The 25,951-nt window shown below is 38.8% G+C and overlaps 1 protein-coding gene across 1 annotated transcript; it reads left to right on the forward strand.

Moving 5' to 3' along the window:
• Nucleotides 1–6,432: 6,432 nt before the first annotated feature.
• LOC106090500 (sulfide:quinone oxidoreductase, mitochondrial) lies at nt 6,433–25,219 on the forward strand. Its single transcript, XM_013256713.2, has 7 exons — nt 6,433–6,829; nt 18,361–18,466; nt 18,534–18,758; nt 18,836–19,036; nt 19,101–19,310; nt 24,411–24,597; nt 24,722–25,219. The coding sequence occupies exons 1-7, from the start codon at nt 6,705–6,707 to the stop codon at nt 25,033–25,035; spliced, it is 1,368 nt and encodes a 455-aa protein (XP_013112167.2). The 5' UTR covers nt 6,433–6,704; the 3' UTR covers nt 25,036–25,219.
• Nucleotides 25,220–25,951: the final 732 nt, after the last annotated feature.

A 25,951-nucleotide genomic window follows, 5' to 3' on the forward strand; every position in this document is an offset into this window, starting at 1 on the left:
ATTCATTTTTTAACAGTCACCTGGAAGGAAATAAAGAGAACGGATATGCAGGTTTTAGACATGTACCTCTATATATATGAAAGAGACGCGTGACTGACTGACTGATCAACGCCCAGCCCAAACAGCTTAAGCTGGAATCATGAAATTTTGCACGAATGTTGGTCTTGAATCAAAGACACGGGATAAGACGGGATTTTACGAAACCAAATCCAGCAAGTTGTTGATGACTTTACCCAGCAAGATGTTGTTTGCTTCTTACTTACAGTTATTTGTATGAATGAATGCAATGGTATATTATGAAGGCAGTCAAAAGATGAGAGTGTGAGAACAGTTATATTGAGAGAGGGATTAAGCATTAGATCATAATTACTGCAAAGGTGTTGAATATGGAAGCAGTAGATGAGAGTAGAAGAGTTAAAAGTAAAATGTGCTAGAGATAGAATATGCTTTACTATGGCGGTGTTGTTGAAGACGAAGAAGAAGCAAATCAAATTGTTGTTCCTTTTTTAGGCGTCAATCATTTGTGCTAATTCATATCAAATTATATGAGCAATGAATATGTAAGAGAATGGGGTTAAATGTTCGAGGGTGTTATGGAGGCGAGTGATGTTCATAGCCTTGGTGTTGTTTAACATCGAAGTTAGTGTTTTTTCCGTTGCAAACTGTGATGTCTGCATTTGCATTTATTTTTGTAAGATGCTCTTATGCTGAATGTGGTGCCTGCTGCGCGGAAGAACAACAATAAAAGGGTTGTTTTATTTACCCTCTAGGCCGATTTTCTCGTTTATTTTGATTATAGAAAAATGCTTATTAAGCGGCTTGGCTTATGTTTGTTCAGGGCGAACGGAGACACTAAACAGTACTTAAAACAATGTCAGTTACACCTTGACATTGGGTGTAGCATCGGGGGCAACAAAGCGACCGGCGGTATGCCAGTATACAGCGGTCAAAAAAAGTATTCATCATTAGCAAAATTGATAATAAATTCACTTATTTTGGGTAATTGAAGAAAATTTAAAGTAAACAAATAATGCAGTTTTATGCAATAGTTTATTTTTCGTAATATGTTTTAAAATAAATTCAAAAAATAAATTTAATTAGCGCAAAAAATGCAATTTTATATAATAACACCAAAAACAGAACAAAAAAAGTATTCATCATTGATGTGCTATCATCAAAGTCAAATTCAAATATTATTTGGGAATCCCCCTTTTCTGTTTTATTTAGTAAAGGAGGCTTTGCCCTTGACAGCAAATATTTAATTTCATTGAAAATATAGTTTTTGTCAAAATGGGTCGTAAGCAAAACGAGGTTTCTGATGAGGTAAAAGTTTTGATAATAAAACACCACAGGAATGGTTTAACTCAAAAAACTATCAGTGAAATATTAAATAGACCACGATCTACTATACAATCCATCATCAGAAAGTGGACAGAAACGAAAACTGTTGACAATAAACCAAGATCTGGTCGACCAAAAGCACTTTCAGTTGGAGATGTGCGTTGGCTAGTGCGGCAAGTTCAGAAAACTCCGAAGACAAATGCGACCATTCTTCGTAAAAACACTATGGAATATTTAGGGAAGGAAGTTACTACACAAACAATTCGAAATACACTCAAAAGGCATAGTTACAGAGGAAGAACTGCACGTAAGAAGCCCTTTATAAATAAAATAAACCGAGTGAAAAGGCTAAACTTCGCAAAAATGTATGTAAAACAGCCCGAATCATTTTGGAAAACAGTCATTTTTGCAGACGAGAGCAAGTTTAATCTTTTTGGGTGCGATGGAAAGGTCATAGTGTACAGAAAACCAAATACAGAGCTTGAAGAACGAAACACAGTTGCTACTGTAAAACATGGTGGAGGTGGTTTAATGGTTTGGGGGTGTATGGCGGCTTCAGGAGCGGGAAATCTTGAAATTATTAATGGAGTAATGGATCATAAGTATTACATTGACATTTTAAAGAGGAATTTAAAAGATAGTGCTGTAAAACTTGGGCTTGGTAATAACTTTCAATATTATCAAGATAATGACCCCAAACATTCTGCTTTAAATACCAAGATGTGGATGCTGTATAACTGCCCCAAAGTCATTAAAACTCCTCCTCAAAGTCCCGACTTGAACCCAATTGAACATCTTTGGGAACATCTCGAACGCAAATTGAGAACGCGCAATTTTTCGAGCAAGAGTCAAATGCAACAGGTGATAATGGAGGAATGGACTAATATAGACAAAATATAACCGCTAAATTAGTCCAATCGATGTCAAACCGTTTAAAAGAAGTTATAAGACGCGGTGGTCGAATAACAAAGTATTAATTTTTTTAAATTATGTTATTTATTTTTTTGTTTTTTTGCAATGATGAATACTTTTTTTGTTTAATTTTTTGTGTTCAGCTGTAAAATGGCCCTTTTTGTTCCAATAAATACTATTTTTTTCTTTAAAAACAATGAAATTGTGTACATATATATCACACAAGCACTACTGCATCATTAGTTTAATATGTTTTTATTCCAATTGTCTTTTGTAGACTTATTAAAAAAAAACATTGAATGATGAATACTTTTTTTGACCGCTGTATATATAAAGGGTGATTTTTTTGAGGTTAGGATTTTCATGCATTAGTATTTGACAGATCACGTGGGATTTCAGACATGGTGTCAAAGAGAAAGATGCTCAGTATGCTTTGACATTTCATCATGAATAGACTTACTAACGAGCAACGCTTGCAAATCATTGAATTTTATTACCAAAATCAGTGTTCGGTTCGAAATGTGTTCATTCACAGCATCTTTCTCTTTGACACCATGTCTGAAATCCCACGTGATCTGTCAAATACTAATGCATGAAAATCCTAACCTCAAAAAAATTACCCTTTATGTATAAAAGAGTAGTGTTACTGACTGATATTCGCCCAGAAAAATTGGCTGAAGCTATAAACTTAAAATTTGCATAAGGGTCACTCTTCGTACGAAGATGCGAGATGAGGCTGGATTTTTTAAAATCGAACATGAACATAGTATGTAGTAAATTACTTAACACAGCATTGTTGTTGCCTTTCACTTAACATTCATTTGTTTGTGCTAATGCAAAGCCATTTTACAACAACAACAGGTAGGTAAAAATGCGAGAGGAAACCGTTAGGTGCAAGACATTGAGTATACTAATTCAAGTCATTAGCACTGTGGACGCAACCATAAATAGAGTGGAATAATAGCACTAGCACTAGCTGAGAGTATCTATCTATTATATAAAACTCAAAGTGTGTTGGTTTGTCTGTCTGTTTGTTTGTTCCGAAAACACTCGAAAACGGTTGAACCGATATTCTTAAAAATTATCACAGATTGTGTACGATGGTCTAAAAGGAAATATAGGCTATAAAATTGTTTGATATCGGGCGGGCCCCCAAAAGCACAACCCAAAAATAAAAGTAGACCGATCGGACAATATGGGACTCAAATGAAAGGTATTCGAGAGTAGGGTACAAACTTGATATTAAAAATTGGGTCCCCGATCCCAAAAACCCTCTCAAATAGGCATATATGTGACTCAAATCAAAGGTATTACGGAGTAGATTACGAATATGGTCTGGAAGGATTTATAAGCTATAGAATTTGTTGATATCGGAAGGTGGCAAACTCTTCCCCTTAACCAAAAGCACCACCCAAAAATAAAAATGGACCGACGGGGACAATATGGGACCCAAATGAAAACTATACGGGAGTAGGGTACAAACATGATATTAAAAATTTGGTCCAGGTATCTAGGGACCACTACCACCCCAAAACCCCCTCAAATAGGCATATTGGGCGATAATAACAATATGGGACTCAAATGAAAGATATTAGGGAGGAGATTACGAATATGGTCTGGAAGGAGCAATAAGTTATAGAATTTGTTGATATCGTAAGGGGACGGATCCTCCCTCCCCCTTACCCCAAAAACACTACCCAAAATTAAATGTGGACCGATCGGGACAATATGGGATTCAAATGAAAGGTATTCGAGAGTAGGGTACAAACATTATATTAAAAATTTGGGCCAAGTACCAACGGGCCTCACCGATCCCAAAACCCTCTCGAATAGGCATATTGAACAGAATGGGACTTAAATCAAAGGTATTTGGGAGTAGATTACGAATATGGTCTGAAAGGAGCAATAAGCTATAAAAATTTTTGATATCGTAAAGGGACCGATCCTCCCTTCCCCTTACCCCAAAAGCATAACCCAAAAATAAAAGTGAACCGATGGGTACAATATGGGACTCAAATGAAAGGTATTCGGGAGTAGAGTACTAATTTGATAATAAATATTGGGTACAGGTACCCAGGGAACGCCCGACCCAAAAAAAAACTCAAACTCAAAATTGGACGATAATGACAATATGGTACTCAAATGAAAGGTTTAAGGAATAGATTACGAATATGGTCTGGAAAGAACCATAGACCATATAAATTGTTGATATAGGAAGGGGGCGGACTCTCCCTCTTACCCAAAAGCACCACCCAAAAATAAAAGTCGACCGATGAGGACAATATGGGACCCAAATGAAAGGTATTCGGGAGAAGCGTACGTATTTGATATTACAAATTTGATCCATGTACCAAAGGGCCGCACCGACCCGAAAACTCACTCAAACAGACATTTTGGACGATCTTGACAATATGGGACTCCAAAAACCCTCCCCAAATGGAAATATTTGCCAATCATGGCTACATGGGTTACAAATAAAGGGTATGGTACTTGAGAGTAGATAAACAAATTTTTCTGGGGAGATACATTAAGAAAAAACAAGTAAAAGCGTGCAACCGTACTTGGCACAGTTGTTGGAAGTCATAACAGAACACCGAATGCAAAATTTCAGCCAAATCGGATGAAAACTGAATTTTCCAGGGGCTCAAGAAATCAAATCGGGAGATCGGTTTATATGGGAGCTATTTCAGGTTCTTGAACGATTTAAGCCGTACTTGGCACAGTTGTTCGAAGTCATAACTGAACACTATTTGCAAAATTTTAGCCAAAACGGGGAAATATTGCGCTTCCAGGGGCTCAAAAAGTCAAATCGGGAAATCGGTTTATATGGAGCTATATCAGGTTATAGACCAATTTGAAACGTTCTTCGCACAGTTGCTGGAAATCATAAGAGATCACTACGTGTAAAAATCGGATGAAAATTGCGGCTTCTAGGGCCTCAAGAAATCAAATCGGGAGATCGGTTTATATGGGAGTTATATCCAAGTCTGACCCGATATGGCCGATTGGCAATCCCCAACGACTACATTAATATTAAGTATCTGAGCAAAATTTCAAGCGGCTAGCTGTACGCGTTCGACCGCTGTCGTGATTTCGACAGACGGACGGACGGACAAGGCTAGTTCGACTCAGAATGTCGAGACGATCAAGAATATATATACTTTATGGGGTCCTAGATCAATGTTTCGAAGTGATACAAACGGAATGACTAGATTAATATAACCCCATCCTTTGATGGTGGGTTTACTAATCGGCAGATCGGTCTATATGGAAGCTATATCTAAATATAGTCCGATTTGGACCTTATTCGGTTCAGACATCGTTAGGCATACTATAACTCACCGTTCCAAATTGCAGCGAAATCGGGAATAAATGCGACAATTATGGGCTTAAGACTAAAAATCGGCAGATCGGTCTTTATGGCAGCTATATCGAAATATAGTCCGATTTGGACCATATTCGGTTCGGACTTCGGGTAGGCATAGTACAACTAACCGTTCCAAATTTCAACAAAATTGGGTAATAAATGTGGCTTTTATGTATTTTTGGCCGCTCTTTCCATACTAGTTCGACCACAGTGCAATGGCTCCTATATCTTTCTCAAAGAATATGTTGACCAGTCAATATCTTTTCACTTACTAGTCAATAATCTAACTTGCTAACACAATGCTCATGGATATTGAGCTCGACTACCTTTGGAGAAACAAAATTTTCATAAATGTTCATATAATTTTTAAACTAAATTTAATATCAACAAAAATCTTGATTTTTTAGCAGTTTATTTGCATAAAAAACGTTGATTTGGCACACATTAAAAGTCTTGATTTTTAACGCCATCTAGAGAAAGCTTTAACTTCCATGTGCCTTTAGTAAGACTTTTAGCGCCAGCTGTAACTAAAAATAACAGGTAATCGAATAACCAGCAGAACAACCGAAAACTTATCATTCGTTAGCGATGAAATGATTAAAAGCAAACATTAATAAAACACAACAAACAACCACTAGGTGACCGCTGTATGTATATGTATGCTTTGACAAAACACAAATGTACATATTATATACAAACGATATTCGTCGTTGTCCCCATCTCCCTCCCTTCGCATAATGCCGGCAAATGGCATTAACAAACATGTGGCCCCTTGATCCCCACCAAACTAACAGAACCATGCAAAAATTGTGCGAGCATTCACTTACGTATTTTAGTTGAGCAACAACTGCGGACGAAGACGGAATAGCGAAGCCGAAAATATTACGAAAATAAAACAAAAGAAAGTGTAAAATAAAAAAATACAAACAAACAATTACCATTCGTTTAAATACAAATTATCTAACCCAGAGAGTGAGAATCTCACAAGCAACTAACCACCCACCCAACACAGCCCGGCATTAATTGAGTAAAACACACTTACAACAACAATAACAAAAATATAACCACAACAAGTAGTTTAAAGATGAGTGTTTGGCAAGCTGCTATGACTACTTCAAAAATAATGGCTCTTTCAAAAGCCTCAAATCTTGGCTTAACAGCTTTGCGATGTTTCTCCGTATCCCCTGGCCGCTTATCGTCGAAAAAAGAGTGAGTAAAGTCATATTGTGCCAATAATTATCAAAATGATTGAGGAGTTATTATTAAAAATGTATAATCGTTACTCTTGTTTTTGGCATGACAACTGGCCAGACACGTTAATGACATATGCAATTAGATGGAATTTCAAATTTCTATGGAAGTTTTGATAATTCTATAGATAACCAATCATGCAATAAAAGAGCATCGGTACTTTGACATACAGAGAGATACGAAAAATAGTATGTGTGTGAGATATCAAACGATCATCTGCTGCCACGAATATTTCACTCAGAGAAATAAATTTACTGATGCAAACACTATCCATCAAAAAATCCTTATCTGATTATAGCAGAAAATGTTTGCTGTTTTAGGAAAAAAAAAGTAAAAGCGTGCTAAGTTCGGGCGGGCCGAATCTTCGGTACCCACTACCATGGATTCCGCTAAAAATTTACCTTTATTAAATGAGTTTGTATTTGAATTATTTTGGTATCAAGAAGTCATATCAGTACTTAAGGGAGCCTATATCACCATATTGTCCGATACGGATAGAACTTGGCCAAATTTCAGCCAAATCATGTGAAAATTTAAGCTTTTAAGGGCTAAAGATGTCAAATCCGGGGATCGGTTTATATGGGGGCTATATCATTGTTCCAAATTTCAGCCAAATTGGATGACAACTGAGGCTTTTAAGAGCTCAAGAAGTCAATTCCGGGGATCGGGTTATAAGGGGCTATATCTGTCTATAGACCGATTTGGATCATACTTGGCACGGATAGTGGAAGTCATAACTCAAGCCATTGTTCCAAATTTGAGGCTTTTAAAGGCTCAAGAATTCAAATCTGGGAATCGGTTTATAAGGAGCTATATCTGTTTATAGACCGATTCGGATCATACTAGGCATGGATGTTGAAAGTCATAACTAAAGTCTTTGTTCAAAATTTCAGCCAAATCGGATGAAAATTTAGTCTTCTAAGCGCTCAAGAACTCAAATCCGGGGATCGGTTTATATGGGGACTATATCTGTTTATAGACCGATTCGGATCATACTTGGCATGGATGTTAAAAGACATTACTCAAATCATTGTTCCAAACTTTAGCCAAATCTGATGAAAATTGAGACTTCTAAAGGCTCAAGAAGTCAAATCCGGGCATCGGTATATATGGGGGCTATATCTGTTTATAGACCGATTCGGATCATACTTAACATAGATGTTGAAAGTCATTACACAAGTCTTTGTTCCAAATTTCAGACAAATTGAGGCTTCTAAATTGAGAAAATTGAGGCTTCTAAGGGGCTCAAGAACTCAAAGCCGCGGATCGGTTTATATGGGGGCAATATCTGTTTATAGACCGATTCGGATCATATGTGGCATGGATGTTGAAAATCATTACATTCATTCCGTCTGTCGAAAGCACGCTAACTTTCGAAGGAGTAATGCTAACCGCTTGAAATTTTGCACAAATACTTTTTATTAGTGTAGTACGGTTGGGATTGTAAATGGGCCATATCGGTCCATGTTTTGATATAGCTTCCATGTATACCGATCTTGGATGTTGACTTCTTGAGCCACTACAAAGAATAATTCTTATCCGATCTGGCTGAAATTTTGCATGAAGTTTTTTGTAATGATTTTCAACAACTGTGCTAAGGAAGGTTAAAATAAAAATAAGTTTAAAATAATAAACAATTTGCATGAAGTGTTTTGTTATGACTTCCAACAACTGTGCTAAGTATGGTTCATAGCCTGACATAGCTGCCATATAAACCAATCTTGGATCTTGACTTCTTGAGCCACTAAATGGCGTAATTCTTATACGATTTGGCTGAAATTTTGCATGATGAGTTCTGCTATGACTTCCAATAACTGTGCCAAATATGGTAGAAGGCATTGTGTGAAATTTCAGCCAATTCGAATAAGAATTGCGCCTTTTACGCCGAACACGATGCTGATATTATTTCAGGGTCCGTCCCCTAAATTCCCTTCAAACCGGCCATGTTTGCCTTATATGGCAGTATGGGGCTCAAATAACAGGTATTTGATAGTAGAAAACGAATTTGATATCCAGTTTTGAGGCCAAATGTTTGGAGGTCGACTCACCCCATAAACTCCCCCTAAACTAATGGCATTTTGGGTCTCAAATAAGAGAAATTTGAGAGTGGAGCACGATACTGATATTTTTCAGGGCTAAGAGCGTGTTTGGCCGCTCCACCCTACATACACCTCAAACTGGCCATATTTATGTATTATGGCAATAAGGGGCTCAAATCTGATATCTGTTTTATGTCCAGCGACGCCTCACCTAAATTCCGCCTAAACCACACATATATATACAGACTATAGCACTATGTAGCTTAAATGTCGTTTTTGGGAGTAAAGTATGAATTTAATTTCCGTTTTCGAGGTAAAGAGTTTGGCTACTCCAATCCACCACCAAAACCAAGACAATGAAATAGATCTAACATACAAACTTTAATGGGCGGGCCCTCCCCTTAGCGTATTTTCAAAAACGCCATATCTCGGATATGGGTGGGGCGATTTAAGCAAAATTTATTTGTTTATAATAACTCAATAACAGAAATTTGGTATCCTTATTTAGGGTGGGATATCTAGAGGGGGCGCGCCACCTCCAAAGCCCGCCAAATGGAAATATAAACCAATAATGACAATATTAGGCTCAAATGAAAGGTATTTGAGACTAGAGCACGAATTTGATACATGGGGGTCCACCTCACCCCCAAAAGTATCCCCATACCGGACATATTTACCGACCATAGCAATATAATGCTCAAATGAAAGAAATTTGGGAGTAGAACACCAATATGATATCCACATTTAAGGCGAAATATCTGAAAGGCCGTACCAGCACCCCAGCAAGACCTATTTCCTGACCGTGTCAGTATAGGGCTCAGATAAAATATGAGAGTGAAAGTAGGCGCAGCGGAGCGGGCCCTGTCCAGCTAATTTTCTATAAAAACTCAAAATTTGAAATTTGCCAGTCTAGGGCTCGAATGAAAGATATTACTTACTTACTTTTACTTTAATTGGCTATGACAGAATATTTGTTCTACTAGCCGAACGTAGAATAGCGTTCCAAGCGCCTCGATCTTCTGTGCTCATTCTAAAATCTCTGACACCAAGTTTCGAGATGTCTCCCACAACTTGATCTTTCCATCGGGCTTTTGGTCTTCCCGGTTTGCGTGTACCACCGTGTTTGCCTTCAAAAGACTTCTTTGCTGGAGCTTCTTCATCAATTCTGACAACATGACCTATCCAACGCAGCCGTTGTATTTTGATGCGTGTAACTATGCTATCGTTGTCATACAGCTCGTGGTTCATACATCGTCTCCATTAACCCAAACTGTTACATATATTTTACGAAGAATCTTTCTCTCAAATACTCCAAGCACTGCCTCATCTGCTTTCACAAGTACCCATGCTTCAGAACCATATAACAGCACGGGTACTATCAGTGTCTTGTATAGTGTAATCTTCGTCTGTCGAAAGGTGGCCTTGTTTGCCGAGGTAGATAAAGTTACTGACTGTCTCAAAGTTGTCATTCCCAGCTTTCTCCATTTTCTTTATCTGCTCGCTTGTGCAAGGCTTTTTGGGAGTTGAAACCATCCATTTCGTCTTATCTCCATTTACTGCCAAACCCATTTTCACTGACTCTCTCTCGATTCTTTCAAAGGCTGCAGTTACTACTTCCGGTGACTGACCTATGATCTCGATGTCGTCGGCATAGGCGAGTAGCATGTGTTCTCTTGTGATTAGTGTGTCATATCTATTCACATCTGCATCTCGTTTAATCTTCTCCAGCAGGATATTAAAGAGATCACACGATAGGCTGTCTCCTTGTCTGAAACCTCGTTTGGTATTTAATGGTTTGGAGAGATTCTTTTCTATTCTTACTGAGGAACGCGTATCAGCAAGTGTTGTCCTGCAGAGTCTTATTAATTTTGCAGGGATACCAAACTCAGACATGGCTTGAAATACCTTTGAACGTAAAGGAGTATCGAAGGCGGCTTTGTAGAAATTTTCAATGGAAACTCCAAATTGAAACATCATTTTTCTTCAGTGCATGGACAAATATCAGTATAGCTTATTGTCATTATTTGCTTTCCATTCACAAATAATCGCATCAATCACTTAATTTAAGAAGTCTATATGCAATTGCATTTAACACCTACAAATGAGACCCACTGTGTATCTAATTTAATTTGCCATAATTATTTTTTGGAAATGTGATTTGGGATATTTATATACACGTGTCGTTTTTGTTTACCACAAATAGCTTTTTATTAAGCTTAAGAATAAATTGCTTAAAAAAACAACCTGATGAATGATAGAGAAATAATACTACTACAGGTATGCTCAGGGGTGCTTTTACTACTCACAACATTGTTTGTATTAATTAATTAATAAAACACGCGCCAAAGAACTCTATGCGTCCACTTGTATGAGTGATAGGAAATACATTCATGCGCATACAGAGAGCGTCAAAACATAATGGACAAAATAATACAATGGACATAAAAATCAAATTTTGTTTTAAAGTTATGCCAAAAGAAGATATTGCGGCGCCGATTCACGGGTTGGAAAATCGTATCGCAAGTGGGAGAAATAGTACGTTTAGTAGCGCAATTGGTACTATTTGGTACTTTCTTTGTAAATTGAACTACAGCTCTGAATTTTGGAACTGAACTTTTGGTACTCCATGGCAACCTTAATTGGGTAACTATAAGAGTTTTTGGCATTTTGTACATTTAAGTACTAAAAAAATACGAAATGGGTGAACTTTGTACAGGGCGGATGGATAGAGAACGAATTTTGAAATTTAACTTAAAAGACATCTGGTGCAAAAGAATGAGGATGGAAAAATGGAAAAAAGTACTGGTTACAGGAGTAAAGGTACTTTATTGGTATCATTTGGTACTTTCTTTACAGATGGAGCTGGAGCTCTGAAATTTGGCATGTAGATACAACTGGGAAATATACGATGGGTGACTAAATGATCTATTGAAAAATCGTACATTTTGGTACCAAAATTGGTACCATTTGGTACTATCTTTATAGATGGAGCTAGAGGTCTGAAATTTGGCATGCAGGTACAATTATGATCTTTTTTTTTTTTGTACCAATACTGGTACTTTTTGGTACTTTCTGTGCAGATGAAGCTAGAGATCTGAAATTGGGCATGTAGGTAAAAAATGGAAATATATGATGGGCGGCTTAATGATTTTTTCACAACACGAACATTTTGATACCAAAATTCGTACTTTCTTTTTAGATGGATCTAGAGGTCCGAAATTTGGCATGTAGGTACGACTAAGATGGATGACTACATAATCTATTCAAAATTCGTACATTTTGGGACCATCTTGTACTTTCTGGTCAGATGGAGCATGAGAAATTTCCCATGTAGGTAGGGTAAAGAAATATATGATGGTTGACCAAATGATATATAAAAAATTCGTATAATTTGGTATTTTCTGTTCAGATAGAGCTAGAGGTCTGAAATTTGGCATGCAGGTACAACTAAGAAATATATGATAGGTGGCTAAATGATAAATTCACCATTCACACATTTTGGTCCATTGGTACCATTTGTTACTTTCCTCATAGATGACGTGTACGTAAAACTTAGAAATGTATGATGGGCGACTTAATGATTTTTTCACAATTCGAACATTTTGGTACCAAAACTGATACTATTTGATACTTTCTTTATAGATAGATCTAGAGCTCTCAATTTTGGCATGTAGGTATAACTAAGAAATATATGATTTGTGTCTTAATGATCTATTAAAAAAATTCATACATTTAAGTACCATTTGGCACTTTCTCCATTGTTATGGAGCTAGGGGACTGAAATTTGGAATGTATACTTATAGAAAAAATTGCAGTTAGAAATTTTTGCTAATACAGCAGCCCTATATTGGTTGAAACAGCAGTAATGTCTGCTTTCCCATTTTCAGCAGAAAAACTGCTGTTTTAGCAAACATAGTTGCTGTTTTGAAAAACAAATTTGTTTGAGTGTAGGTTCAAGAAGGAAATATATAATGGGCTACTAAATGACCCATTCAAAATTCGTACATTTTGGTAGCAAAAAATGCAAAACGGTACGGTTATAGCTTATCTTCGCCTACATCGAATGGGGACTACTAAAATTAAGCAATTTAACAAACATTATCTCAGTCTTGAAAAAAAATGTCAATGTCAAATGTGGAAGAAATCGTACTAATTGTGGTGTAATTGGTACCTTAAAAGAATATATGGGGCAACTAGAAGATATTTTTATTCGTATATTTAAATACTCAAACGTACAAAATGGTGCTTCCATAACGGAGTGAGCTAAAGCTCTCAAAATTGGGATAGAAGTACACCTTGACTATAAATTTTAGTTGACTAGAAGAATATTCAAAATCGTACATTTACACCCAGAAAAATTAGTCTGCTTATATCAGCAAACACTGTCTGCTGGCATTAATTTAAAAATTATAAACTTTTGAATAAATTCATTCAAAATTTTTGAACTTCTATAAAAAAATGTAGGCATTCGTTATACATAAATAAAAAAATGCCAATTTTAGGATCACATTTTTTGTTTAAAAGCATAAATATAAAAGTAGTTATTATTTTGTCTGCTGTTATTTAAATTCGATTAAAAATTAGCAAATTGTACAAAATTTTAAGTTATGTGCTTATAAAATTAAAAAACAAGATGGAATATAAACAGTTTTTAGTCCTACACTAAAAAGGGGGGTATTAAAAAGGTGAATAGCGAAGCGGACCACCGGTATGCTAGTCTTTTTATAAATAAAAATCAATTAGCCCACCCAGGCTCGCTCCGTTGTTTGCCCTCTTTTACAATACACAAAACAAAAATGTCCTTATGTTGTTTGTAATTGTAATTGGGTTCATGGTTGCATCTTGGCTTAAAAGGTTTCTGTACAATATTGCAAAAACGTTTCACTCAAAGAAATTTGTTGGTAAAATCAACAAACATTTTTGGAGTGACAACAGATAGTTTGCTGGAAAGGTTAGGTTAGGTTAGGTTAAGTGACAGTCTGCCATCAGACTCGCTTAGACGTTTTCGTCCATTGTTATACCACAGGTGGTGTTCTATAGTCTCTTCTTCTTCGATGTCCTCACAGATTCTGCAAAAATCGTTGCTGCTAACCTTCAGTCTGCCAGCATGTTTACCGATTAGACAGTGACCTGTCATGACGGACACAATGAATAAGACATCAGTTCTAGCCAATGACAGCAAAGCAGTAGACCTCTTGAAGTATAGCCCCCTCTTTGTGACCATCTATCATTCGTTGTCTTTCGGGCCTGGTCCTGAAAACTTAGCCTACATGTTGCTAGATGCATACCTACAGATTCCAGTATCCCTGGAATGTGTAGGGTAGTTCCTAGTCTTGCAAGCTCGACCGTTTTACAATTCCCTGGGATATCTATGTGGCCCGGCACCCAGAACAGGTGAATTTTGAACTGTACAGCCATCTCGTTGAGAGATCTGCTACAGTAGAGGGCGATTTTTGTGTTCAGAAAGACGTTCTCCAGGGATTTAATGGCTGCCTAGCTGTCTGAGAAGATATTTATGCCAATCGTCGTAATGGCATTATATCTTAGCCATTCCATTACTTCCTTAATTGCAAGAATCTCCGCTTGATACACATTGCAGTGGTTAGGTAAACTCTTCGATATGCCCAGTTCTACATCTTTAGAGTACACCCCAAAGCCCACCTTGTCGTTTAGTTTGGAACCATCCGTATAGAAGTCTATCTAACTTCTGTTACCAGGGATATCGCAGTTCCAATCGGTTCTATTAGGAATAGTGGTACGGCACTTTTTATCAAACAGCGGCTCAGGTAGGGTGTAATCCACACTGCCTGGAACATCGGATATTGTATCAAGGATAACACAGTGTCTGTAGCCGCCACATGACCAACGAGAAAGCTTTCTTAACCTCATGGCAGTGGTTGCTGCAATTTGTCTAGCCAAAATGTCCAGAAGGATAAGATGTAGCATTAAATTCAGTGCATCCGATAGTGTAGTCCTCAGTGCGGCTGTGATGCACAAACAAGCCATCCTTTGGATCCGGTTAAGTATTGAGCAGTTGGTGGACTTTTGAAGCGCCGTCCACCAGACCTCAACACCATATACCATTATAAGTCTGACAACTACAGAATATACCCACCGCATGACACGCGGTCTAAACCCCAACTTTTGCTAATGGCTCTCTTGCAGGTGGCAAGGCTGCCTTTCTTGCCCTTTCCAAAATGTTGGATTTGAAGTAAAATTTCTTGTCCAGCAAAACACCCAGGTATTTTTCGCTTTCTGTAAATGAAACATTCTCTCCTCCCAAGGAGACAGGTTCCACTGTAGACAACTTGTATTTCCTGCTGAAAAGAACTACTTCTGTCTTGCATGGATTTACGCCTAGACCACTTTCGGTAGCCCACTTCGCTGTTGCACGTAGAGTTTCCTGAAGTATATCTCTTAGAGTGATGGGAAACGTTCCCCTAACCGCAATTGCCACGTCATCAGCATATGCGACCACTTTTACACCTTTTTCTTCCAGAGACAATAATATTTTGTTATTGGCTATATTCAAAGTTGAGGAGACAGTACACCTCCTTGAGCTGTTCCTCTGCTGACCCATCTTTTTAGATTCACAGATCCCAAGCCTGCCGTAATGCAACTTTTAGTAATTAAGTTATTAATAAACTTTCTTACGGTAGAGTTGATGCCTAAAAACTCCAACTGCTTAATGGTTAACGTCGGTTTAACATTTTTAAAAGCACTTTCAATGTCAAAAAATGCTACCATTGTATATTCCTTGACAGCGAGAGTACCCTCTATGTAGCCGAGGTCGTGCAGGGCTTTTTCTGTGGATTTGCCTTTACTATATACATGCTGCTGCCGCGACAGGCGATCTCCAGTGATCTTTGCCCTAAGATATGTTTCTATCAACCTCTTTAGAGACTTCAGCATAGAGGATGACAGACTAATAGGATGAAAATCTTTCGCCTTCGGGTGGTATGGTTTTTCTGCTTTCAGAATAAAAATGACTTTCGTGTCCCTCCATCCGACAGGTATATATGACATTCTGATACAAGCAGAGTGTATCTCCCTAAGCCAGGGCATCTCCCAGTCTATCAGACACAGCTTGTAATTCAACTGGAGATACGTCGTCAGGGCCTGGCGAATTAAAGGAGTCGAAACTTCTTATCACCCAAAGGATTATAGGCTTAGGCACAATTTCCCTAATAGCGTCCGACGAATGCATATCAGAGACAACCTCTTCTGGCGCCACGTTGTCCGTTGGAGAATTTCCCGGGAAATGTGTATCAACGAGTAGTTCTAGTGTTTCTTCACAAGACATTGTTCATACATTCTCTGACATCTGAATATAACCCACCGTAATAGGTCTCGGGGACAGAATGTTCCTTAGCCTAGAGGCCTCAGATGTATCCTCCACGGAGCTGCAGAATTCTACATCAGGATTTGTTCTGAGCCTTTCTCAGCTCGCCCTTATACATTCTTAGCTCAGCCTTATGGATGTCCCAATCGTGTAGTGGTCTTGTGGCTTTTGCTCTGTTGAAGAGTTTTCTGCAGTCCTTCCTTAGACCAACCAGCTCAGGGGTCCACCATGTCGGTCGCTGTTTGCCCCTCGGCTTGGCACTAGGACATGCTAACAAAAGCGAGTCATTCAGGGTATTCGTGATCCGCTTGACCACTCCTCCGTAGATTCCGCTTCCTTTTCTGCTCTAGAAGAGATAGACGTGCAGAATTTGTGCCGAAATTTATCCCAATCCGCCTATTTTCTGTTTAGCCAAGGGACCACATCTGCAGTATTTTCTCCAAGGTTAAAACTAATATAACGATGATCAGGGAAGCCGTGGTCATCCAACACATCCCATTCGCATATTCTTCCACTTATAGCTTCCGATAGCTTCCTTCAGTTTCAACTTGTTGAATCCGAATCACCTTCAGACTGGTTGAGGTCTGCGAGACAGACGGAGTTAAGTGCGTAGGCTGCATGTCTCCGAGGGTATAAAAGGTAAATTTTAACTTACGAGAGTTCCTTAATCTAAACACAAGGAAGTCAAGAAAAAAGCTCTCCAAGTTTGGACGGACCGGGTCTGGGGGGAGCGCCCCATCCCTAAAGCTCTCAAGAGGACATGTAGTCTAATCGTAAGATATGAGACTCAAATGTTAGGTATTTGCGATTGGAATACTAATCAAGCAATGAAGTGTCGAACAAAGTGCCTGAGCGAAAAATAAACGGCATTTCAAAGTAGAGTACGTTTTGAAATTTTGGGTCCAGAGGCTCAATAACTTCCCAACCAAACATGTAGACCGTATAAGCCAATGTGGAATTCCAAATTGGCAACCAAGAGGCCTTTCTGAAAGAAAGCAGAGTCTCAAATAAATTGACTTCCTTTTAGGTGCAAGTATCCCTGGCGGACTACATTAATGATCGCCTTGCGGACGTCCTGATTAGTTACAATACTTCTTGTGTGGTCACCAGTCGCATAAAAAGTCATGGTCGCGTAGAGTGATAATTATGCACTGTTTAACCTCTACTTATCCTTCGGACGCGGACGATTCTACAATCTTGGTTTCAGGCTCTGATGACATCTGCGATAGGTGCATCATCTACTGAATGCCGGGACTCAGAAGTATTCCATGCATAAAGCAGAACTTACCATGCTAGAAACAGCCTCACACATTCTGGAATCGGAATCTGTGGATATTCTTCTCAATTCAAAATCTTATGTGTTTAATAAGTCCCGAAGGTTAACTGATGACAGAAGGCCTTCAATTGAGGGCTGTGAATGCGCCAAGATTATGTGACACAGAAAGAGATCTACAAAGACTCAGAAGACTCGTTAGCTCTCACGTTCAATCGCAAGAGTCCGTGTCTTCAGCAAATGAAACAGCGTGCCGCCAGTGAAAGCTTTCCTTTCCCCGTCTGGATTTCTGATCATCAAATTAACAAAAGCTCTCTTGGACGTTTCTAGATCTCTTGTTGGCCAGAACAAAAGTCTGTGCCTGTCATGCCAGGCCAATGTCTGATTGGAAAACATGCTTATAAACTAATGGTTGCAAGAACCGATTTCAACAGAAGCTGTGAGGACGTTGAAGAAAAACGAACTGTAGAACATCTGCTGATTTTACCTCAGATCAGGACAATTTTCGGATACATAATAATCTCGAGGATCTCAAGCGATCAAGCATTCTTTTCATGACAATATGAGGTTCAAATGTTTGATATTCACTTTTACACAATATGGTAGGTCCAAGGTAGGACCAGAAGAGCCGTAGTGCTACTGATGCTACGAATATACTTCAGAGGGAACTCCTGCAGCCGAAACTTGGACGAATTTTGAAGCGATGTTTCCAAGGGCCCTCCTCCAAAACAAAACAAAATTTGTATTAACAATTTATTGACACAATTTTCTGAAAAATGAGCGATTGACTAACTCTTACCGAAGCTGATATGCCATGTTTTCTTATATTCATTAGATGTAAAGTCCTCATTGTTGGAGGTGGTTCCGGGGGTTGTGCCTTGGCTGCCAAACTATCATCGAAATTGGGGAAGAACAAAGTGATTCTGGTTGATCCTGCTGATGTAAGATTGCTGAGAAAGCTATGCATTTAGGAAATATTAAATTCACTCATAAATCCCGGTATTACAGAAACATTACTATCAACCCATGTTCACTTTAGTGGGAGGTGGCATGAAAAGTGTGGCTCAAAGTTGCAAACCCATGTCCCAAGTTTTACCCAAAAATATCGAATGGTTACAGGAGAAGGCACAGACTTTTGATCCCCAAAATAATACAGTGACCACAGCAACGGGTAAGGAGATTAAATATGATATGCTATTGATAGCAGCGGGATTGCAATTGAATTATAGCAAGGTGGGTTAAAAGAGAAAGAGAGAAAAAATTTCTGAAAACATATATGTACAAGCATATATTTGATTTGATATATATAGATACCCGGCTTAGTTGAAGCATTAGCCATACCCAATGGTAAAGTGTGTTCCATCTATTCACCCATGTATGTTGATCGCACCTATGATTGCTTGCGTAACATTAAGGAGGGTAATGCCATATTCACATTCCCCGACTCGCCAGTCAAGTGTCCTGGAGCACCGCAGAAGATTGTTTACATAGCTGAACACTATTTCCGTAAGGTAAGTAAACATTTTATTGTAATTATTATGAAAATCTTCATATTTATTTAAATTAATTTTTCAGAACAACAAACGCAATAAAATCAACATAGCCTACAACACAGCTCTGCCGGTTTTGTTTGGTGTTAAGCACTATGCCGATGCCTTGTGGCCCATTGTCCGTAAGCGTAACATTCAGGTCAATACCCGTCGCAATCTAATTGAAGTTAAGCCCGAAAGTGATACTGCCGTATTTGTGAATCTCGATAAACCGGAAGAGAAATTTGAAGAAAAGGTAATCGAAAGTTGTTATAGGCATCATCATTCTATGAAAATCAATCATTTAATATTTTTGGCCAAACCTTGGAACATGGGTTTGTAACTTTGGGCCACACTTTACATATCACCTTCTACAAAGGTAAACATGGACTGATACTAATGTTTCCATAAACGGGATTTTGGATTAATTTATTAGTACCACGAAAGTAGTGCAATTGCCACAGAAAGAAAGTCTGTCATTACACAAAAACACATGCATTGGGGAAAGTACAGCTAATAGACAGGGTTGTCGAGCGTGGTTAATGTGTTTGTATCATAGATGCGTTTTCGCAGTTAATACGATTCAAAAACAACATACAATGGTTGAAAGTCTTCTAACCAAAAAACTTGAAGAATGAAAGTTTTTTATCCTGACAATACCTTTCATGCTTGATGTAATATAATTCAAACTCAAATTTTTACGAATTGTAGGCATATCTCATTTGGTAATTCAAAATCTTACAGAGTATATTTGGATGTATTTCGTTTGTTATGATACACAATTACATTAAAAGACTTCCATTTTAGCATAAGCAGGGCATTATGATTTTGTATTATGACTTACTGTTTTCGTTATTCTATAAATAAAACCAAAAATTGTTGTTGTTGTTTTTGCACATTTAAATGCCTATTTTGTGATGGATATTTCTTTATCGCGTAAATGATACCAAACAATGTATGTGCCTTAGAAATTCTTGTTCTGTTTTCTTGTACCTGGCAGCCATTTGTATGCTGCTCTAATGATTTTTGTCATTGGACATACTAGATTTTTTGTACCGAAACTTTAAAAATTGACACTTGCCGAGTATACCATTCGCACTCCGAGCTGCTCAATATACTGACTGCTTTTTGCTCAGTCAAAAGTAAAGTGCATTAGAGTGATGAAGGATGTAGTGTTTATTGACATTTGCCTTAAATCTCTGGATGTCAAAGTGGGTGGGAAAAACATTAGCCGGAAGTGGATTCCACATACAAACGGTTCGGGCGGAATTAGAATTCTCTCTATAATGCATTACAAACGGGTGTGAGTTCCTGGAATGTCTAATATCCTTACATCAGGAATAAGAAGACGAATATCAGACGAATACACACCATGAAAGTACCGATAGAACAGCGCCAAACAACCCACATTGCGACGATGTTCAAGGGAGGCAATAGAGTTGGATACCCCACTGTCCCCAACCAACGCCATCGCTCTCCTCTGTACACGGTCCAGTAGCTTCAGGGATTATTTTGAAGCTACAGCCAAAACATGTGAGTTGTTCTCCATTTTCGGCCTCATGAAAGTGGTGTAGATGTTAAGAAAATCAGAGAGAAGTATTTCTTACACCGTTTAAGTAAGTTTAAACACTTGAATGCTTCTTTCGACACTTCAAATACATGTTAAGCCCAGCGAACATCACTTTGTGTTTTCATGTCCAGAACATTAAGAGCTTCTGATTGCTCATCATCTATACCGTTAATAGACAAAGATGATCGTAATGGGTCAGGGAATCGTTTGTGTAACAACAAGCAGTACTGAGTCTATCGTGCATTAAAATCGATTCGACTCACGAATGACGAATGACAGAGATTACTGTCATCCGCAAATGAGTAGAGCGGATTCGATGTCTGACCCAACAGATCGTTGACGAAAATAAGAAAAAGAAAAGGAGGAAGAACAGAGCCCTGGGGTACACCTGCGGTCAATTTATGCTCATTGGATGAGAGCCCATCTATAACGACTCGAAAAGTGCGATCTCTGAGAAAGCTCGAAATAAATCGAACGAAGCCATTAACGACACCAAATGCGACAAGCTTTGATAGTAGTGCACTGTGCCAGACCATATCAAATGCCTTGGAGATATCCAGAGCCACAACTTTACTCTCACCAAACTGGTGGATTGAGCGACTCCTACATTCAGATAGAAGCGCCATGAGGTCGCCCGGAGAGCGATTTCTGCGGAACCCGTACTGTTGGTCGCCAAGAAGGCCATTAGGCTCTAAATACCCCACAAGATGGTGATTAACCATGCCCTCGATGATCTTGGAGAGAGCGGGGAATATCGCAATTGGCCGATAATTCACAGGATTGTTGTCTCACCCTTCTTGGGTATTGGCTGAACGTTCGCAACCTTCCAACGGGCCGGGAAGACTGCCGCACTGTAGGCAAGGCACGAGTTTAAAAAAATATTTGGGGCATGACGCCAGATACATTTTCGATTGAGGGGAGTGGTTGATTGCAATCCGGCAAGAAAGAGTTTCCTGTTAATATATCAGCCAACAGGTTAGCCTTTTCAACGACCAAAAGCTCTTACATCCTCGTGTAGAAGCAAGAACTTTAGTACGCAGATGCTGTTCGTAAAGAAATTTTTCGCGCCTAAGCACATTGGCACACGAATTTCTTGCCTGCTTGCGCAGCAGTTCGGTATTGACATTTTTATCCAAGGGCCAGTTCCTGAATGCTACCTCTTTCGATCTGACAGCATCTCTGCATGTCTGGTTAAACCAACTTTTGTCGTCTGATTTAGCCATTATAGTCTGAACTGGAATAAATGTCCTCATTCCATTTATAATTATCTTCTCAATCATTTCAGCAGTAGCATTTATAACGTCATCTAGAAAACATAGTTTCCAATTAAAATGCTGAAAGAATCCGTTGAACTCAGCCCAACGTGCTTTTTCATATAAAAATATTGACCGCTTTGGGACCGGGGAGGAACCAGTACGAAGAGCAGAATACGAAAAAGATGCTAAAACAATGCAGTGATCGGAGTTACCAAGAGGTGTAAGAGTATTAACTTATACTTTTCAGAATGTGAAGTTAAAAAAAGGTCAAGAGTATTATATTGGTGCCCTTGAACACATGGGATATGTGTCGGTTCGTCCATTAGTTGCGCCAAAACATTATGCGCAGCGAAAAGTTTAACATATTGGCTCTCAGAAGTCGTATGACTCGAATGGGAAAGCCAGAAGGAGTTGTCGACATTTAAATTCCCTGCGACAACGATTTCATTGTCCGGAAAAACCTCCAAAAGCCTTTCATGGAAGCCTCCCTTTCTGAGTTTGGACTTCTATATAGAAATACGTAGTGCAGTATATGAGATCCAGTCCCGAATTTAACCCAAAGGGAGTTAAATTCAGGATCCTGTGAGTCCAGGTGTTGTCGTCTGTGGAACACTACATCATTACGTTAGCCACATCCGTCCGTTCGTTCGTTTATCGAAATTACGATAGCATTCGAACGAATAAAAATATCTGCTTGAAATTTTGGTCAAATACTTCTTATCGATTCTTAGTTTATTGGGGATTGCAAATGGGCCATATCGGTTCAGATTTGGATATAGCCTTCATATTACGCGATCCCCAGTTTTGACTTCTATAGCCCCTATTTCCAATTCCAATGAAATTATCATCCTAATTAGTCAATAAACTGATATAGTCCCCATTGAAACTGATCCCAGTATTTGACTTCTTGAGCCCCAGAAAAGCCTCAGTTGTATCCGATTTGGCTGAAACTTAGCACAAAGAATTCTGTTCTGACTTCCTACATCATTGCCGAGTACGATCCAATTCGATCAATAAATTGTTATATCCAAACCGATCCCTAGAAGCCTCAATTTTCATCTTATTTGGCATAAAGACTTCTGCTATGACTTCCAAAATCGATGCCATGTACGATCTGATTCGGTCTATATTCTGATATAGCCCCCATATAAACCGATCCCCGGATATGACTTCTTGAGCTCTTTGAGACTCAAATTGTCCTCTGATTAGGCTGAAATTCGACACAAAGACTCCAGAAATTACTTCCAGCGTCCGTTCATAGGCGGAGCGGCGAGGACCCACTAGGGCACTGGAAAAAATTCTAGGTATCCGAGCCATAGACATACAGAAAAAATGTGAGGCAGCCACTGCGGCTATGAGACTTAAGGCGATGGGAAAATGGATAGAGGTAAGGAGCAGGTCATACCATAGCGGTATAATCGAGGCGACGATAAGAAACCTGGAAAGAAGGGAATAGGTTTCCGATCGGATACCTGAGACGATACTTGAGGTCGAGTGCGAGGTACTGCTACCAGCAGCACAGTCTTGGACTGACGGAACCCTAGTATTGCATCTGGATGATCATGTTACCGGAAGGATCAAAGCTAGAGAAAAGAGAATCCTCGGACTGAGATCTTTTTTCGACTGCTAGACCATTATACGGTCTTTGGGGCGAAGATCTGGGCGATCACGGAATGCTTGAGGTTGTGTGATGTTCACGCGAGGACGTCGAGTGTGAACATATTTACGGACAGTAAACTGGCCATAAGGGCAATAACAACCAGGACAGTAAAGTCACAAGCACTCTTGGAGTGTAAGGAGATTAACGCCTCTTCTAATAATGGCACGATCCATCGTTTGTGTGCCGGGCCATAGTGGAGTAAGGGGGAATTAAAAACAGTCGTTTTGGGAGCGACAGCCAGAGGACTGCCGTCAACAAACTTGGTTAACCCAAAGCCTTTCGCGTCGACACAGTCCGAGTTAAGAGCGTGAGCTACGAACGTTTGGACGGCGAAAATCCTATGGTGAGATCCAGATCATGAAAAGACGAGGTTATTACTGAAAGGAAGCAACCAGGAGATCAGTAAAGCCCTGGCATCATTACGGGACACATAGGACTACGACTTCACTTATTCAAAATCGGTGCGCAAGTGATAACATGTGTAGGGCATGTGGGGAAGATGGGGAAGATGGTGAGACGTTGGAGCATTTCCTATGTCACTGCCAGGCGTTCGCGGCTAACAGACACCGACACATAGGTGGGGACACAATACCAGACTAAGGGGCGAGGTATGGAAAACAATTAGCGATTTTGTAAGCAGCACGGTATTCCTGACTTACATTTTCTTTTTCGAGGTTCCTTTTTAGTATTTAGAGCGCACAACAAGCCGCATGGCATGGCATGGGGTGGATTTATATCCGCACGCTCTTTTTCAACCTAACCTAGCCTTAATTAAATGCTAATTTCTCCATAATTTGTGAAAATTCATTTCTATAAAAAAGCATAAATTGTCATTAATTCACTTCTTCCCTTATATTTAAATTTTTTAAGTTTTCCATGCTGCATGTTGTTCCCCCCATGAGCACTCCAGATGAATTGTCTAAATGCAAGGAATTGGTGAATGCTGCAGGTTTTGTTGATGTCGACAAAAGCACCATGCAGCATGTTAAGTATAGCAATGTGTTTGCCATAGGCGATTGTTCTGCTTCACCCAATTCGAAAACAGCGGCTGCAGCTGGTAAGTGGGAATCAATGATAACGTTTTTTTTAGATTATGTTATAGACTTCAAGCTTTTTCACTAAAAATACGACTATTATCATTTTTTACTATTTTATCTTTATATTTTTTTTTTCAATTTTAGCTGCTCAATCTCCAGTCGTCTATAAAAACATGTTGGCTGTCCTCAATGGCAAATCGTGCAAAAAAAGCTACGATGGTTATGCCTCGTGTCCTCTAGTGACAGGCTATAACACCTGCATATTGGCCGAATTCGATTATAACTTGAATCCTTTGGAAACATTTCCAGTGCCACAAAACAAGGAACGCTACAGCATGTTCTACATGAAAAAGGATCTTATGCCATTACTCTATTGGCATGTGATGCTCAATGGCTATTGGAATGGTCCAGCACTGATGCGCAATGCCATGTCAATTTTTAATTTTGCCAAAAAGTAATAAAAAAAAAGCAACAAAAGCAAAATCAGTGGTCCAGTCTAAAGTGCAATAATATGAACAAAAATCATCCCAGAAAAATTTATATATGTATGTTTGTCCGTGTTAATATTTATATTAAAAATAAATGGAATCATGATCTTAAACCGACTTCAGGTCCATAAGAATAAAGAAGATTGAAGAAGAATTGTTTTCTAATTTAGCAAATTTTAGAACTAATTTCGAAACAACTTATAATAAAACAAGTAAAAGTGTGTTGAGTTTGGCCGGGACGAACCTTGGGAACCCACCACTATGGATCCTGCTAAAAATGTATACAAAATAAATTTAATTGAAAGGCATTATTTTAAACCAGCACCAATTAAAAACTTCTCAGGTTATAGACTGATTTGAACCGTATTTGGCACAGAAGTCAAATCGGGAGATCGGTTTATATGGGAGCTATATCAGGTTATAGACCGATTTGGACAGAAATTTGCACAGTCGTTGGAAATCGTAACAGAACATCGCATACAAAATTTCAGCAAAAATTGCGGCTTGTAAGGACTCAAGAAGTCAAATCGAGAGATCGGTTTATATGACAGCTATATCAGCTTATCGACCCATTTGGACCGTACTTGGCACAGTTGTTGTTGGTCATAACGGAACACTTCATGTTAAATTTCAGCCAAATCGGACAAAAATTGGGGCTTCCAGGGGCTCAAGAAGTCAAATCGGGAGATCGGTTTATATGACAGCTATATCAGCTTATCGACCCATTTGGACCGTACTTGGCACAGTTGTTGTTGGTCATAACGGAACACTTCATGTTAAATTTCAGCCAAATCGGACAAAAATTGGGGCTTCCAGGGGCTCAAGAAGTCAAATCGGGAGATCGGTTTCTAAGGTAGCTATATCCGGTTATAGACCGATTTGGACC

Source organism: Stomoxys calcitrans, chromosome 1, assembly GCF_963082655.1.
Source record: "Stomoxys calcitrans chromosome 1, idStoCalc2.1, whole genome shotgun sequence".
NCBI classification, from domain to species: Eukaryota; Metazoa; Arthropoda; class Insecta; order Diptera; family Muscidae; genus Stomoxys; species Stomoxys calcitrans.